This window comes from Struthio camelus, chromosome 5 (genome assembly GCF_040807025.1).
Source record: "Struthio camelus isolate bStrCam1 chromosome 5, bStrCam1.hap1, whole genome shotgun sequence".
Classification (NCBI taxonomy): domain Eukaryota; kingdom Metazoa; phylum Chordata; class Aves; order Struthioniformes; family Struthionidae; genus Struthio; species Struthio camelus.
The window spans coordinates 15,227,501-15,245,287 of record NC_090946.1 but is presented as its reverse complement, the minus strand read 5'-3'; the positions used below and the strand labels follow the sequence as shown (position 1 = coordinate 15,245,287).

Here is a 17,787-nt window from a genome sequence, read left to right as displayed (position 1 = left end):
GCTTCCCCCCGCCCCCCCCCCCCACATTTCCTCCCCATCTAGTCATATTTGTTCACATGGATAAAATAAGCGTGAAATTGTGGTGATCTTGTTGTAATTGTTTCTGCTAATGAATCTCGGCATTAAATTAAGGAGCTGGGAAAGAACTGCAGTTATCTAGGTCTTCTCACTATTTTGTGTCACTGAACTCGAGCACGTTTTAAAGTTGACTGTTTCGAAGAGATACAACGGTTCGTTACTCGGCCAAAAATAGCCAGGTTGAACATACGTGTAATTGCTTGCCTTCAGTGAAGGAATTTAATCTTTGGGGAAACTAGAAGGATATATTTGTAGCTGTTGTTTGTACTTTAGGAAGGACAGGACCAGCCTCTTAATCCTTGGGTAGAAGGAAAGAACTAGTTTTGAATGTCTTTTTCTGGAGTTCCCTGTTGACAACTCATAGTGTTAAACTATTTTGAAAATTTATAAACTGCATTTCCATTTAGCCTCCCCCCTTCCTCCTTTCTTCCTTCCTCCTCAATGCACCAATATCTATTTTGTTTTGTTTTTAAGGAACTAATCCCTGTGCGGAGAACAACGGAGGCTGCAGCCATCTGTGTTTTTTTACACCCCAGGAGACTAGGTGTGCCTGTCCCATTGGCCTTGAGCTGCTGAGTGACATGAAGACTTGCATCATTCCTGAAGCCTTCTTAGTTTTCACCAGCCGAGCAGCGATTCATAGGATTTCTCTCGAAACCAATAATAATGATGTTGCTATTCCTCTTACGGGAGTCAAGGAGGCATCTGCTCTGGATTTTGATGTGTCTGATAACAGAATCTATTGGACTGATGTTAGTTTGAAGGTATTACTGACATGCAAATTCCCTGAATATAAAGTCTCACAGAGCAGTTCTTTTGATCTAACAAAGGTCTCTGTTACATGATCTATCATGCAGTTGCTAATGTTGTCATTGAATTGCATCCAAGGAGACTCTTGAGGATGGAGACAGTTGCATTGTTGAATGCGCAGTTGGGTGACAGGCATGCTCCCGCTTCAAATAAAAACCTAAATTGGTGTCTGCTCACACTGAACGTCTAAATCTTGGATGCCGCATGTGTTGCATCCATATATGTACCTATTGTAGAAAAGCTGTGTTCGTGCCACGTAGCAGGGAAATGTAAACATCAAGCTTGGCAACCTCCTGAGCTTGCTAACCCCCTCCAGTTTTGACTTGGAAGACAACCGTATTCAATATCAACATTTGGCAAGTGAACCTTGGATTAGTTACTGTTGGCCTGTGGCTCCAGCTTGGTGTGATTCAGCTACACAGAGGAGGCCAGGAAGCTTGCCTAGTCCTCTCTGCACCTTGTCATCCGCCCAGTTTTATGTCAGTGCGTTCCCCGTCAGTTTGAAATTTGATGTGAAACGTTTGGTTCATACCCAGGAACATGCTAAAGAGAGTATGTGTCATTCATCAGCGTCACTTAGCTTTTTTAGTGAATCAAGTAACGGGAGAAAATGGCAGACTCATTTCACTGGGGACTGAATTCCTCTGTGTAGCCTCTTAATGGGTTTTCTGTGAGTGGTCCAAGTTTCCTTGCCAACATGCCTCAGCCATAACAGGGCAGAGCTCCCTTTTAGGGCTCGCAGTGCTAGTGCAGTTTCCATTAGTCTTCTCTCTGTGAAGACTAATGAGGGCTGTGCTTCAGTGTTAACAGTGCAGTTTGTGATGCAGGTACCCTTTCCTCTAAGAGCAGTGCCAATGTAATAAATTAGTGTGCTGCAGACACAGTTACTAAATAAGTCTCACACAAGCATGTGGAGAGCTGGGGCTAGGGTTGTCTTAACCATTTATAGTGGAAAATACCTTTCTTCCACTGAAACAATGAGTAGGTCCCAGTGTCACTTTGTACAGAACTGGAAAACATTTTAATTGCTTGTGGCCTCCTGAGTCATCCAGTATATTGTATTTTCACGCATGTGACATAGGGTGTGTGGATTTTCACTCCCCCTGCCCTTAACTCCCCACAAGTAGGGTAACTTCAGAGCCCTCCTCCTGTTTCCATAGACCGCTTCTTTTCCTGCGGTGACTGCTACATCCCTCATGTCCCACGCCCTCTGAACTGGGAGCAGGTTATATGAGGACTCATTTTCAAAAAGGATTGCATGTTTTCCAAGGTGTGGGTTATATCTGTGAAAATATAGTACGCGATCATTTCCCTTCAAACAGGTAAACTGTCTGTTATTCTCTTATGTTCGTTTCTCATGTGATAAAGAAATTGGTAGCTGAAATTTTAGCAGGCAGTTAGGAATCAATGTAGAATGATTACTCAGTGTTAATTAGATAACAAGAGAGGGGAATCGTACCCAGGTCCTGGATGTTACCAGTGATTTACCTGGGGCTGTGCCAGTGCTCCTTGTTAGCAGTGGTTTATTTACCTGTGCGTAATCCTTGTCCCATGACTTGTTTTGCTGTGTGTATAGCTGAAACGTAGATGGGATCAGCAGACTTGCTCAAGGTGACTGATCATGATAAACAATTCAGTTCAAATTTCTCTGAAGTGAGATGTGTTCCTGAGACTTAAAGCATTACAAAGAATTAAGTACTTTTAAGAAAATATTTTTTCTTTTTTATGTGCAAATGAAGTGGGGTGGAAGAAGGGACAAGGAAGAACATGCAGATGCATAGTGCTTTCTGAAAATCACGTCCTTTTAAGGTGTCTTGGACTGGTGGTCATAAACTGCTGCTTTTTTGAAAATAGAGGCCTTTTTATCTTGTGAATTGATGCATCTTCTTTTGATAGCAGAGGCTTATTTTAAAAATGTAACACTGGCTGATTTTTTTTTTTTTTTTTAAACTTTTTTTGTACACTAACTTCATAATCACTTCTTTTTATTTTGGTGGGGTATCCATAAAGCGCTGTAATAATTTTACCCAATTGTTTTCCAGACCATAAGCCGGGCTTTCATGAATGGGAGCTCTGTTGAGCATGTGATTGAGTTTGGGCTAGATTATCCTGAGGGAATGGCTGTGGACTGGATGGGAAAGAACCTCTACTGGGCAGATACTGGAACCAACCGAATTGAAGTGGCCCGCCTGGATGGACAGTTCAGGCAGGTTCTTGTGTGGAAGGACTTAGACAACCCAAGGTCTTTAGCTCTCGATCCTACCAAAGGGTAAGGGCCTTGGTTATTTTTCCAAGCTTTGTTTGCATCTGCTTGTATGTGACGAGATAACTTGGCACTTTCTATAGCTCCGTTTCTTTAGGGTTTTTGAAACACGATGAAACATTTCATGAATTCCACAATCCTCTGGGCTGCAGTGGAAAAATTAAGAATTGTCAATCTTTTTTTTTTTTTTTTGTCCTTGTATAAGAAAGGAGTGCTCTAATATACACTGATTAACAGCACATAGTCACATGGGTTATTCCCGTTTCTTTGAACTGAACTGAAAATAAATTCAGAAAATTAAAGCATGGAGCTGAGCTCACTCTCACCTAGTTGTAATCTTTTTCTTCCACTTGTCACTGCAGGTACATGTACTGGACAGAATGGGGAGGTAAACCTAGGATTGTTCGGGCCTACATGGATGGAACAAACAGCATCACGTTGGTGGATAAAGTGGGTCGTGCCAATGATCTCACCATTGATTATGCAGACCAAAGGCTATATTGGACTGACTTAGATACAAGCATGATTGAGTCGTCGAATATGCTAGGTAATCTGCTGTTATACTACGCCCCAGAGTTACACTAGCCGCTACAGAAATAGGCACCGACTGCAGTGAAGGGATTGAGTAGATTTTTAGAGCAGTGAAGGGATTGAGTAGATTTTTAGGGTTTTAATTAAACCCTTGGAATTGTTGTCTCCAAACTAACCCTTATCTTTCTGAGAGGTATTCCATATAAAGTGTTAAATCACCTAGCTTTTTCTCTAAGATGTCGAGTGTGTTAGATTTATTAGACTTAAAACATGTATGCTACTAGTTTGTGGTGACTAATATTTTTGAAAATTGAAATAGTAGGATAGGTGAATGTGTATGTATATTTTTCTTTTGAGAGTAAGTGAAGAGCTAGATGCTTAAAGGGATAAAAATAGGCTTCGTAATTTAATAACTATACTTTCTAAAATGTCATACCAGGAAAGTAAAACATTGTGGTTCCCCATCTAAAAACCTGTGTGAGATATGATGTCATTTTAACCTCATTTCTCTGTACTGTTATTAAATTGAATGTTTTGCCAAAGCAGCGAGATGACCTCCGAGTTCCTCAAGGTGAGGATAACTTACAGGTTCACTGTAAACCATGCCTGACTTTTAAGTCTGGACTCTTAACTTCCTGTCGAAGTATTATCTGACTCCAGATCTTTATTTTCAGATTCCAGCTTTAGACTAGTTTTATTAGTTCAAAATCCAAACTAACATGCTCCTTGCACAGCCTGCAGTCTCAAAGGGTAGCTTCTTCTGCAGCGTATCATAACGTTTTTTGTTCTTAATGTGACACGTTTTCCTATTTTCCATTGGGATTCCAAAAGATATGCAAACGGTTGTGCTAAGATTTATAAACTTTTACATTAAAAGTGACATGATAACTAATTGGTGAAAGAAGGGAAAATAACAAATGAGGTGCTTCTGTTAGATATGAATTAATCCTCTGGGATTCCAACATAAAAAACAAGGTTTATGTGGCAGAAGACATGGTATTTAAGCAAACTCCTATGGGATTGTTGCAGTAATGCTTTGGCTAATGACATATATAGCATCCCTACAACTCACTCTTCTGTTTTTTTAATCTTTTATGAAAAGCCACTGTTAGAATGAGGTTTTTTAAGGTGTTTTTGTGTTTGCATGTCTTCAGAGCATAGAGTATCTGGCTTTTGTGCTTCTACCAGGTTTTATGTGCTTCCGTTTGTAAATCTCATGCTCTAGTTAAAACAACAACAAGAAGCCCTTCCCTCCCCCCCCCCCCAAAAAAAAAAAAAAAAACCTGGAAAAACTGTTCATGGGGGGAAAAAAGGATCTCTGGTATGTTTTGGAGGGACTTAAACAAACAAACAAAAACAAAAAACAGATGAGTAGTATCAGTAGTTTGACTTAACCTTTGCACCTTTTTATGCTTCCCTATTAATATATATGCTGAGCTGCAGGACTCCAGTTTAAGCTGATGACCAAGATGTGTTGAAATACATGCTTCCATAGCTGCTTAGTAGGCTGCTAAACGTGTGCAAGAAAGAGAAAAATGGAAACAATCACACACTATTCTGGTGATAACTGTCGGTCAGCAGTGTATGCGTTATTTTGTTCTCTAGCTATGGTAAAACATTGGTGTTTATTGACAAGCTGATGTTAGAGATGTTTAGAAAAAGCATTTTCGGAAAAGTTTAAACAAAACGATTAAAGCTGTGGAAAACAGATGTAGCCGTACAATTTCAGATTCTAAGGCTGTCAGTGATTTTGCATCTTGCTTGTATTCATTGCTTTGAGATAAGTACTGCTGAATGGATGTTACTGTTTGGAGACTGCAGTAAGGTTGTTTCTTTCTCCAGAGGTGGTTAAGTTGTTTGTTTGTTTGCTTGTTTTGTTTTTTCATCCAGAGTAAACGATCTATCAGAGCTCTCCCTAAGCTTCTGCATAATACTTAGAGAAGCAAAATAGCCACTGGCAAACTTGGACTAGAAACTGATTGTGGTATTGAGAAGAAATATTCAAATTATCTGTGGTAGATTAAACTGTTTCTAAAGCTGAACCTACTGTTAACGTTTATTTGTGGTAGGAAAGTAGAAGGAGGATTGCTGACGCTAACAGCGATGTATGCTGTCTTTGTAGTTAGCAGGGTGTAAAGATTCAGGTTGACTTCCAGCAAGTGGGCTGGTCGGTTAAGGAAATGTTGTTAGGCTAAAACTTGACCTGCATTACACGGAGCTGGACTTCTTGCCAGGAAGGGATCTGAATGGGAGATGCTGATAGAAGCATCTACCCCATCAGCAGTAAATGAAGCACTCTTAAGTGGATGAGTGAATGCTCTCCCAGCTTACTCTTGGACATGATAAACGTTATGCAGCAGGCAAAAATCATCCTCCTGGATTTTCCTTCATCTAGCAACTAACAAAATTCCATTAGGCAGCTTAGCTGCTTCCTCCAAAGGAGCCTGTCCCCTGAACTCATCTGTGTCGGACCAGAATTGCTCTAAGAAGTGCGCGAGAGTGTGCAGGACAGTGGGCTCTTAACTTGGACCCTTTAGATGCCTAAAGGTAGTTGGGAAAAATGCCTCTGCTCTAGTAAGAGTTTATAGGAAAATTGCTTCATGTTCTAGTTTTTAGATTTTTATTTATTTTTCCATTCTTGGCCAAATGTGAGAGGGCATGAAGGAAAGGAGGGCAAGGGAAGAAAAAAGGGTGTTCTGTAGAATCTAGCATGGGATGTTTGTCTGAGGCAGGGGGAGATGATGCTGAAGAAGGCTACATCTTCATTTAACCTAAAATGGCATAGATTCATGGAGGTTTGTGCTTGAAAATGTTTAGGAACGTGATTTCAAGTAAGAGTTTACCTACTTCAGTGTCGCATCTCTGGCAATGCCCATATAATACTCCAGACGATGTTAAATGTGTTATGAATGTTGCTAACTGAGCCACAGTGTGTGGGAGGATTGGGATTTCTGCCACACAAATGGTTTCCAAATCCCATTGGGGTAGCTGTATGTTAAATTGTACTGCAAATGATTTTAGTTTCTTGAATGCAACACCGTCATTTCTCATAGCTCTTTCTCTGAATCTCACATTTGTTGTATGTTGCTTCTGTGCATATCAGTTGTTTGGGATTTTTTTATTGGCTTAAGAGATTCCTGGAGTTCTTGGTGTTCTTGAACATGCTTTCCAGTGTTTATTTGGCATGTTGAGCATATGACGTAGAGTAGTTACTTAAATGGCAATATGCTGGCACGCTCTCAAATTGCTTTATAGGAGAGAGGGTATCAGGATAAGATTTTTGACTGCAAGTATTTCAGTTTTACCTCTTCAGTCGATACTGCTTAATAATGAAACTTTAATCTCACGACGCTGACCTGGGAAATGAGGCTTTATTTTAAGAATGGAAGAAAAAATTTTTTCTTAGTATGCATCACATTTTCCATTTAATCATTTCATCCTCCGTTTCATCATAACCATCCTTTAAGTGATTATCCTTATTCTTATAGGACAAGAAAGAGAAATCATAGCAGATGATCTACCTCATCCATTTGGATTAACCCAATATAGTGACTACATCTACTGGACAGACTGGAATCTTCACAGTATAGAAAGAGCAGACAAGACCAATGGGAAGAACAGGACGCTTATTCAGGGCCATCTGGATTTTGTGATGGATATATTGGTCTTTCATTCTTCGCGGCAGGATGGCTTGAATGATTGTGTGCAAAACAATGGCCACTGCGGCCACCTGTGCCTTGCCATACCGAATGGATTTAGGTGCGGCTGTGCTGCTCATTACACCTTGGATCCCAACAGCAGGAACTGTAGCTGTAAGCCTTTTTGTTTACTACCGTATTCTTCAGTACTTGTAGCTCCTGGCTGGTTGTATTGCTTTTAGTATAGAAAGGGAAAGGATATTGCATGTCTGTATCAAAGGTTCTGGCTTTAAAGGTGATCTGGAATATGAGGTCAGAATGTGGAGTTCTTTGTCCGTTTTTGTGACATGACTAATGGCTGGAAGATTTGCATTTAACATCTTAGAAATAACAGCACGGTCAAGTCTGGTCTTTCTTGTTTCACTAAAAGTATTTGTTGAGGTGATTCAGCTGTGCACTGGAAGCTTTCCTAGTCTTTACTTGAGTGTGTAGGTGGGTGGGAGAGAAATTCTAAACAAAGACATCTTTTCCTCTCAAGTGTTTTAGTTAGACAAGTGTTAATAAAGTCAGTAAAAAATAACACTCACAAAAACAGCTTCCTAAGTAGTCTTAGCAACATGCACATGCACTTGGGAGATCACGTAAGTTCGTGTTCCCCCTACGTGTAACGTTACGAGCCTGCCAATTCGCTGGTTGTCCATAGGAATCTAAGTTTCTAATGAAAATAGCAGATGAATGGAAAATGTGCTGTTGACTCAAACAAACAAACAAACAAACCAGCCTTCGGATATCATGGCACAGAGGCTTATGAGGAAGTTTTAACCAGAGGAGAGGATAATATATGAAAACCTGTGACTCTGTATTTCACAATGTTACCGGTGCTACTTAAATCCCACATGGGTATTGTTTCATAATATAAAACAAAAATACTGTCTTGGTGTGAGGATATGTGCCTTTGCTCTCTGAAAGGATACGAAAAGACTTTTTCAGCTTCAGAGCAAAAATCACAAACTATGACTATCTTAGTTTTCATCGTGAATGCTTTTGTCTCTTTGGGGTTTTGCTCCACATATTCCTTGTCTTAGATGTGTAAGTGATTGCTACCAATATGTTTGACAGTGTAAGCTGCTTTTTCTTACACGTTTTGTTTTGCCTTGTTTCAGCCCCTACCAGCTTCCTGTTGTTTAGCCAGAAGTCAGCGATCAGTCGGATGATACCAGATGACCAACAAAGTCCAGATATCATCCTGCCTATGCATGGTCTAAGGAATGTCAAGGCTATAGATTATGATCCCTTAGATAAATTGATCTATTGGGTGGATGGACGTCAGAATATTATAAAAAGAGCCAAAGATGATGGCACTCAGGCAAGTTTACCCGGCGTACACACACTTCTGTGTGAGCCTTTTTGCGTGCTTTGTATTTTATACTTGACTTTCCTCTCTCACCCTTGCACCAAGGGATCATTAGTTTAAACTTCAGTCTTGCCAGCACTTATACAGGTATTCATCTGCTTACATATAAAAATTACCAAAGGCTTTTAAGACTGTGATTTTAGTTTGTACACAAAGTAGTATAATAGAATATGATAACTGTATCATCGTGCACATCTGGAACTATAAGCCTTGAACTGCGATGTTTAGTTAAGGATAGGTAGTGAAGTAAGGCAGATTCACTGTCTCTCTGGACTATACTCAAGGCAGAGAAATTATGTACCAGAATCGATATTTTGCATGCCAGTTGTGTGATCGTATTGTCATCGTTGTAAAGCTCTTTCAAAATGAAAACTGTCTCAGCTATCCAAGCTGTGCTTAAACCCCGATACAACACAGAGCTGATTGCTGAGCTAAACAGGGATAGAGGTACACACACGCTTGATTGTTTTACTGACTTGGGGGCTTAATTCTTTGGTGCTAGTTATCCACACAACAGTGAAAAAAAGTGTTTTTTTTCTGGGCAACGCTATGTGTTAACATAGCTTAACTCCCAGGACAGGACAACAGATTCTTTAAAACTACAGTTTGAATAAGAATATAAAAACAAATGGAGAATGGGCAAGGTATGTTTCCCTTGTTCTTGGCCAGTCATATCTAAACAATGTGACGTGATTTCAGTGGAACTGAACTGATCTCTTCATACACCTAGAGAATGAGGTGATTTTACGGTATCCTTTTAAGAAACAGATGTCAGTTGTATTTTTTGGCCATTACTGTTAAGACTTGGGGGGAGGTATATTGGGATGAGTAACTAGCTGGGTTGTGGATGAGTTTTGAAGAAGTGTTGCTCTTGCTTTTTTGGATTATGCTAGGTGCTAATTGTTGGAGTCTGGCTTCTCTTTGGTACTTGCTAAGTGCAAATTGCAATGGCGATTCATTTGCTCTGTGTTTTCCATTACCCTGGGCACACAGCTTTGAAGATGCAGCTCCTTTGCAAATTTTGACTTTCCAATTTTCACTAACTTTACTTTTACTGAATTTTGCTAGCTAGTGTTTTTTTGTAAATGATGCTTATGACTTTCATTTCTGGGTAATGTTGTCCTTGATTTAAGGAAAAGAATGATCTCTTTATATTTCTAGGCATGCTGTCAAGACAAAAGAGGGATAACGGTTTAAAGAAAAAAGACCCTATATCACTGCATAGAACATGGAGACTTAAAACCAAATTGTGAAAATGGCTTTTGCAGATCGTGCTGTTTTGGCTAATTTGTTTGGCTCAAGCTGAGCATGGGATGATGTATTCAGCTTTCTTGAGTCATACAAACTTTATCTGGTACTGTTTTTGTGTTTGGACCTGGAATGCCACGTTAGGGGCACTTAAGGAAGTCGCTGCTTTCCTCTGACCGTTATTGTATGGCCGGAGGCAGGCACCTCTGGAGGCTACTGCAGTGTGCCGTGGGGAGTCCTGGCAGCAGGCACGGCATCCCAGTGGCACGAGAATTGGCAGTGCCCTGAAGGAGCCACTGTAATTTTAAACAAATAACAGAATGATTATTTTCCTTCAGGGATTTTTATGACGTGCTTTAGTGCTCTTCATAGAAATAAAGTATAAAAGTTTATATGTTAGTATTCAAGCTAGTATTTCCAAGAGTAATGACAGGGTTCCAGGGTCTTGGCTTAATAAAAATGTCAGATTTTATAAGGCTCGTCATAAAGGCGTGAGAGTGAAAGCAAGGTAACGGTAGTGTGGGCACGAGGCAGAGTCATAGTCATTTGACAAGTTAAAAAAAACTTCAGCGTTATCAAGTTTCTTGTTGTTTCTTGGGGGTTTGGGATGTTTCTTGACCTTTGGGATAGGTAAACCATGCTTTCTGTGCCATCGGTGTGTTTTTAGAGCAATTACCAGAAATTGTTTCCCATATTTTGTCTTGCAGCCTTTCACTGTCATGAGTACTCCAAACCAAAGCCAGAACCCGGAGAAGCAGCCACATGACCTCAGCATCGATATATACAGCCACACTTTGTACTGGACCTGCGAGGCCACAAATTCGGTCAACGTGCACAGGCTGAACGGCGAGTCGATTGGAATGGTGTTGCGAGGGGATCATGACAAGCCCAGAGCCATTGTAGTGAACGCGGAGCGAGGGTGAGAGTCCTTTCTGCATTTTGTACAGAGCACATCTGGGCTGTAGCTGTGTATGCCAGCTGTGTGCATGAATCTTGTGATGTATGTGGGGTTTTTTTTTTTTTTTTTTTTTTAAAAAAGGAGACTCTTGTGTATTTAATTGTTCATAACATAGGTGACTCTGCTAGTCTGATTCTGGCTTTTGAAGGTATCCAGCTTCCTCTTCCTGTTCTTTCCTTTGCTGCCTCCTCTGGTGTGCCGACATAGATGTTCACACGGTGTGGTTGGTTATAGCAGGGAGCTAATCCAGGTGGAGAAAGCAAAACAAAACAACTTCATCCTGTCCCCTCTGTGGGTGCACAGGCATCACCACCAAACAGGAAAAAACAGGAGAGTTTATACTGTGTTTGCATCAGCTGGGGATCTGGCTCTGATGTTTGTTCATCATGAAAACAAAGTTTCTAGAAACAATTCAGATATCTCTTATGACAAAGCTACTCCTACCTATGTAATAGTATAAAAAGAGAAAAGAGATTTCCCTGATGTTTGAGCCTGTACATTTTTAGGTCAATTCTTCCTTGATGTGTATTTCAAAAACTTTTGAAATTAATTAAAACTGGTAGGATGCACTAAAGTGATTTCCCACAAGAATAAAATATGTTCTTTTGCTGCCAAGTAATTTTGGTTAGATTCAGCATACCGCATCTCCAGTTCAGGTAGTTAGTAACTTTGTGCTTAAAGGTCCAAGGTGGCCTTTTTTTTGTTCTTTTTAATAAGCTAGATGCTTAAATCCCAGATTACTAGTGAAATGGCTTACCAGGTGTTTGACAGGTGTTGAATGACAGTATTTCATAACTGGGTGGATGCATTAGTACCCAGAGAGTCTATCCGGAACGTGTGCAGGATTGTTATTTTACACAATGCCCAGTGTACTCTACCCAGTTCAAAAGCTGGTGTGGGGAAGAGGAGGATTAGAGGAAAGATTCTAATCTTACTGCAACTAACTCACTTGAGCATAATTTGTATTTATAAAAGCTTATCTCCTTTATCCATTAAAACGGGAGCTTTGGTGTGTTGATTTCTAAAACGCTCTTGTAGTCAAATTTTCAAATTATATAAAGATAAATCTGTTTTTACATTAACAGAGGAAAAAACGGGGAGGAGACTATACTGAACACTGACTGTCGGGGAGAGGTGAATTAGGGATTTGGGTACTAAGCTTCTCCTGCCATAATTTCAGAAGTCCTTCCCTCTGGCTTTCCCTTGGCTGCATGTCGTGACCGCTGCCTCTCCTCTGTGCCCTCATGAGTGGCTGTGAAGCAGTGCAGCACATTGTATTAGGGACCTTGCCCAAGTTATCCATCACTTTAAAAATGGTGGATTTTTTTTCCTGAGTGACACTGACAGAATGGTGGATTTTTTCCCTAGACGAGTTCTGTGATCTGGTTCACCATGTGGGTGTACAAACCCCATTTTGCTTATGCGGAGGAAGGCCGCGACTGCCGCTGTTTAAATCTGCCTACACCAGTTCAGCTGCAAAGTATTCACGGAAGTCAGGCATGGGGCATCCTCAGTCCTTCTTTCTTCTGTGATCTTTGTTCTTCTCTAGTTTAGTTAGGATTTCTTGTTGAAAAAGAAGGTACCCGGGAGGAGAGGAGACGATGGTTAATGGTTTTTGTCAGAGTAGCTCATAGGCTTTGATTCGCAGGTGGGGACAGCTTGACCCAAGGAAGGTGGCAGAAGGTCTGTGCTACTCTCTCACAACCCTCGACTGCAAGAGCACTCCGCTGCCGGGGCAGCGGTGCAGAGTCATTGCGTTTTGTGACCTGGTGTATTGGGGTGAAATGCTATTGATTTCAGGCCATCTCAATATGCCAGCTGGCAAATGTTTGTGGTTTGTGGCAAATCTTTGCAGCTGGGAGCAATAGAGACCACAGTCATCCCTGTATAAACCATTTCCACTTGTGACTTGGAACCTGTGTGCAAGGGGAAACTGCCTCCCTTGTCTTCTGAAGCTCTCCCTGAAGTACCTTGTAATCTTTGTTCTCAGGTACATGTACTTCACTAACATGCAAGAGCGAGCCCCCAAGATTGAGCGTGCTGCCCTTGACGGCACAGAGAGGGAAGTGCTTTTTACAACCGGGTTGATCCGGCCAGTAGCGCTGGTGATTGACAACAAGCTTGGGAAGCTTTTCTGGGTGGATGCAGATCTGAAGCGCATCGAAAGCTGTGACTTGTCAGGTATGTGGTATGCTGTTTAAACATTTGGAGCAGTGTGTGTGTATCTGTATGACATTGTTTCTTCTTTGATATTGACCCCTGAAGCTTCTCCTAGCTCCCCAGTTGCCAGTTGTGTGTAGGCAGTCACAGATAACAATTGCTGGTGGGCTCCCGTCTTTGATGTGATTGGAATAGACACGTCTGTAATGACTGCCACCCTCCAAGAAGGACATTTGACTTGTTCTGAAAGCAACTCTAGCAAGGTCAGATTTAGAGAGGTGTTGCCAGTCACTGAGTCCCTAAATCACAGCCCCGTTCCCCTCCTTTTTTTTCCTGTTGGTTTGAAAGCTTTGCATAACTTCAATTTTCCCTCTCTCTGGAGTTTGCAGCCTAGAATATCAAGGTAGCTTCAGAACAAGCAGAAGGAAGGGGAAGGGCTTTCTTTTAAGCTGGATGATAAGGCAGCTGGTCTGGCAAAAGAGTGGGGAGATGTCAACTCATTGCACTTTCCCCATTTTAGTAAAAGAAAAACATTACTCCAGGCCCACAGCAGCAAGAGCACATTGTTCTTACATAACACCGTTCTTCATTGACTTTTCAAAGCACTTGACAGTGGGGAAGACATGATGGAGAAATGACCTTGCTCATCAGGTGAGCGCTACAGAACAGAGAATTTAGTGTCCGTGTTTTCTGTCTCCTGATTCATTCTCTCATCATCAAGAAATGAAACTCCTGAAAGAACTGCAAAGAGAAGTAAACTTCAGCATGAGAGAGCAGAAGCTGAGTTGACCTAGTGACTAGCAGCTGCCATAAAAAACTGGTTCTCCAGTTTTTGGTGGTTCTTGTCTTTTCCCAGTGTAGTCCCATCCCCTCCCTCCTGTTGTAGTGAGCCAATTCAGGAGTTTAAATAGGAGAAAACTGTTTGCTTTTTTGCAAGGTGGTCAGTTCAGTGTTGAGCACCTACAACTGACTCAGGGTCAGCCGCAGGTCTCTCCTGCCAGAGTGGAGATGAGAACGTGAAGCTGGGGGTTGGGAAGGAAGAGCAACCCATGCCTTTCATCAAAGGGTAGTTTATTTAGCCAGACAGGGTGGTACTGTCTAGACTGTATGCATAGCCACAAAATGTCCAGTCCAGAACAGGTGTTAGAGAGCACAGAGGACTCCGTAGGAGAACAGAGGATAGGAGGGAAGACAAGAATTGACCTACGAAAACAACCTGTGTTTGAAAGGTTAACACAGCGGGACACAAAATGCATCAGAGACACTGAGAGCTTCATCCTGTGATGGAAGGAGAGCTGTAGGAGGAAAGCCAGCAGTGAAAGGAGAGGAGGTTAATGCAGGATGTCAGGCACTGGGGCTGAAGCGCAATCCAAAAAAGGAGAAAGGAGAGAAGAGGCCCCAAGGAAGTTGGAGGGGAAGTCAGATGCCATGGCGGGAGGGAAACATGCCAGGGAGAGGTTTATGAATCGAGAAGGGAGGAGGGGATTAATAACTAGTGCTGTTACTGGTGAAGAGGTGACCTCATGTAATAGGAAAATATAATTCTTAATGAAGCTGTAGCTGTTCTTCCTTGTCAGGCTACTGCTTGGAAGATGGACTATCCTTGCATGGTACAGCTCAAAATGCCAAGCAGCCTGGAAACAATTATTGCAGTTAAGAAATAAAATGCACTGTGTAGTCCTTCAGATGAGACACATGGTGGCTATATTTTTATTGCTTTAGATCTGTGTCTTGGACAAGTAAGATCCGACAATAGGACTCAGGTTAAGTGATACGTGAATACATCAGCAGCTAGGCCATGACACGGCAGTAGTTGTATCCTGCAGCTGTAACTTCCATTGTAGGTGGTATGCATTCCTCTTTTTTTTTTTTTTTTTTTTTGTGGCTTGAAAACGCCATATGAGATATGTTTGCATAGTAGATCAATATTTTAATCCAATTCTTTGGATCTTTTTACAGGGAAAGCTAAACTTTCTCTGGTTAATATTGCACCAAAGCTTTTAATGCATGTTTATTTGATGGGGTCACAGCTAAAGAATCAAACCCTGTAGATAAGATAAAAAGGAGGAGGGAAAGCTACAGGAGTAAAAGAAAACAATTATGTTTATTAACTGGAGGGTGTATATCATGTAGCCAGAAAGTTATGGCTGTATTTGATTCAACTGAGTTCGCCATAATTTGATCCACTGCGCTATTGATTTTGGTTAACAAGTTAACAGCATATTTTTCATTTAAAAATATTTTGTGGTCTTGTATCACAACTTCAGAAGAAATTTAGTAAGAAGTATCTGGACTTGAAAAGGTTTCTCTAAAAGTTGTTTGCTGGGCAAAACATTTTAAAATAGACATGTATTAGCGAAAGGTTTTTAGTGCAGACTGAGGGTTTTGGATAAACTAGACCAAAATTGTATATCGCGTCCTTTATGCGAATTAGGCAGTTCCAGACAATCTTATTCCCTCACAGGCTTTGGGAGATGACATGTTTATGGAGGTTTCGGATGCTTTCACTACACGCAGATAGTTAAGAGCAGCCTGCCAAAGGATGGAATAACCTCAGCTGCCAATGCTTAACTTTCAGAGAAGGAAGGAAGAACTACAAACCAGTCTGTAGAGCGACAGGTTTCTTTGCAAGGTTGTTGAGTTTTTCAGTTTGAGATGTTCATGCTTTTTAGAATCTCATAAAATATCTGCAAATAATTTTAGTCTGTAACATCAGTCAGTTCAAAAGTCGTGTTTTATGTTATTGTTAAAGTGACTGGAGAAGCTATGAAACTGTTAAGGTGAAAGCAAATATTTTGTTTTCAATTAGACTTTTAGCAGGGTGTGTGCGCTTCCAGCTTAACGTTCATTTAAATATTAATTTCCACCTTGAGAAGACAACATGTCTATTTCATTCTGGAAGCCCAAGTATTTAATTACTATAGAAATTCAACACTACTTGTAATGTGTTTTCTCTCTCTTTTTTTTTTTTTTAAACATACCTATTGAAAATATTCTTTTATTCATTCAGATTGAGCTTTTCATTTTGTTAGTTCTTCTAAGCAGCAATCTAATGGTGTCATCCAGTGCTATAGATGCCCTTTGCCTCTCCTTTTAAAATTATTAGTTAATAACTTGGACTGTCAGTTACTCAAGATGAAATCCAACATAATTACAATATAATCAGCTTATCCTATGCAATCTCCAGCAGCTTCTCACATCACCACTGTTCAGATTTTACAAATGAGGGAGGAAAAAGACAATTCTTCAAATGTACCCCCAAAGCCATTAAATATAGCCTGTTCCAGGCCTGGATTTAGGAGACTATTTGAAAAGACTAAGATTCTAGCAGGTTTACCAGCTTAGGAGTGTCACCTGGCACCTCATGTTTCATGATTTCAGGATGCCTTAGGAAGTCCTTCAGGACACCAGCTTGCCTTCTCTTTCTAAATGAAAACAACCACTCTAGTGGATCATGAAGGCGGGGGGGGGGTTCTTTATATCAAGCTATAAATGAGGCTTTCCCATTCAGCTGCATTCAAGACACCACAAGAAACTTGTGCTTTTGGGTCGAAACTTGAGCCTCAGTTTGGCAAAATGACAATCTTCCTTGAGAGGGGCTGGGCAATCCAATCCTACTGCAGTCCCTAGGAGCGAAGGGTGCTCAGCAAAAAAGTGCCCTGTGCTTTGTTCACTGAGCACCTTCCTCTGTCAGAATGTTACATGTGTAACTGTTTCTAAGACCTGTATGTTTAGGAGAAGACAGAGATCATCTCAGGAATTGCACTAGTAGAGAGTAGTATCGAGGGTCAGATTTAAGTGTCCAGTTAGTGAAATCCGTGCAGGCCCATCTGTTCTGTGGTGGACTTTACTTTCCAAATTTTTCGCTGAGCCTGTTTGAAGAGAGGCACGAGCCATCGGCGAGCGTTTACTTTCCTGCAGCGAGCAGTGCAGTTCCCAGCTGCTGGCTGGCTCGAAAAGTTCCTTTGGTACTTTGATGTTCACAGGGGAGGAGAAAGCTCTTTGGACCAGAATCCATTCCTTGGGAATTGTGAAACCTTCTTCAGTGGTGGGAATTAGATACTTCTAAGTGTTGAGGTTAAGGACATCCAGGGCAAACTAGGGCAAGCACTATCCTTTCATTGATCCCAGGCCTTTTGACATGGATAATAAGGAAAAATAAGAGCGCATATTGTCATGTATATATAATAGTAAAATCCAGTGGTACCTGGAAATACTAAGGGAACTTAAAGGCCTGGGCTTTTCTTAGTTTTCTGCTGCAATTTAAATGCTAAAAATGAAGCGTACATCTCAAGGGATCAGTCAGCTGCTTGTACGTCATGGCCCACAAGCGGCAGATTGCAAACCTCCTTTACTGCGTGCCTGGGTCGACGTTTCATCTTGTCCTCTTCGTTTGCATCCCAGTGCTATAGGATCACTCTCAGTAGTTCAAGACAAATGATGCTGACTCATTTAAAACCGGTCCTGGACAAGGATCTCCCTTCTGTCAACTTTCCAGTGCTCTCTCTTCCCCAAGTGGTGAGAGTTAACAAAGGCCTCGATGACTTCAGTAAAATTATTATTTGCAAGTTCAAGAATTCCTGACTTTATACATACATACATACACATATGCACTTAATTTTTTTTTTTATATTTTACATTTTTTATTTAATTTTAATTTTATTTTGTTTTGTTTTTGTTTTTCCAT

At 41.0% G+C, this 17,787-nt stretch overlaps 1 protein-coding gene across 8 annotated transcripts in view; it reads left to right on the top strand.

Annotated features, from left to right (window-relative positions):
* Positions 1–17,787, top strand: part of LRP5 (LDL receptor related protein 5) — a 182,894-nt gene that overhangs the window by 139,823 nt on the left and 25,284 nt on the right. For all 8 annotated transcript variants that reach the window (XM_009668307.2, XM_009668299.2, XM_068944612.1 and 5 more), the window contains 7 exons: positions 553–842; positions 2,931–3,157; positions 3,514–3,698; positions 7,171–7,494; positions 8,484–8,686; positions 10,690–10,901; positions 12,931–13,121. In XM_009668307.2, coding sequence (XP_009666602.2) covers positions 553–842; positions 2,931–3,157; positions 3,514–3,698; positions 7,171–7,494; positions 8,484–8,686; positions 10,690–10,901; positions 12,931–13,121 — 1,632 coding nt within the window. The remainder of the gene's footprint in view (positions 1–552; positions 843–2,930; positions 3,158–3,513; positions 3,699–7,170; positions 7,495–8,483; positions 8,687–10,689; positions 10,902–12,930; positions 13,122–17,787) is intronic.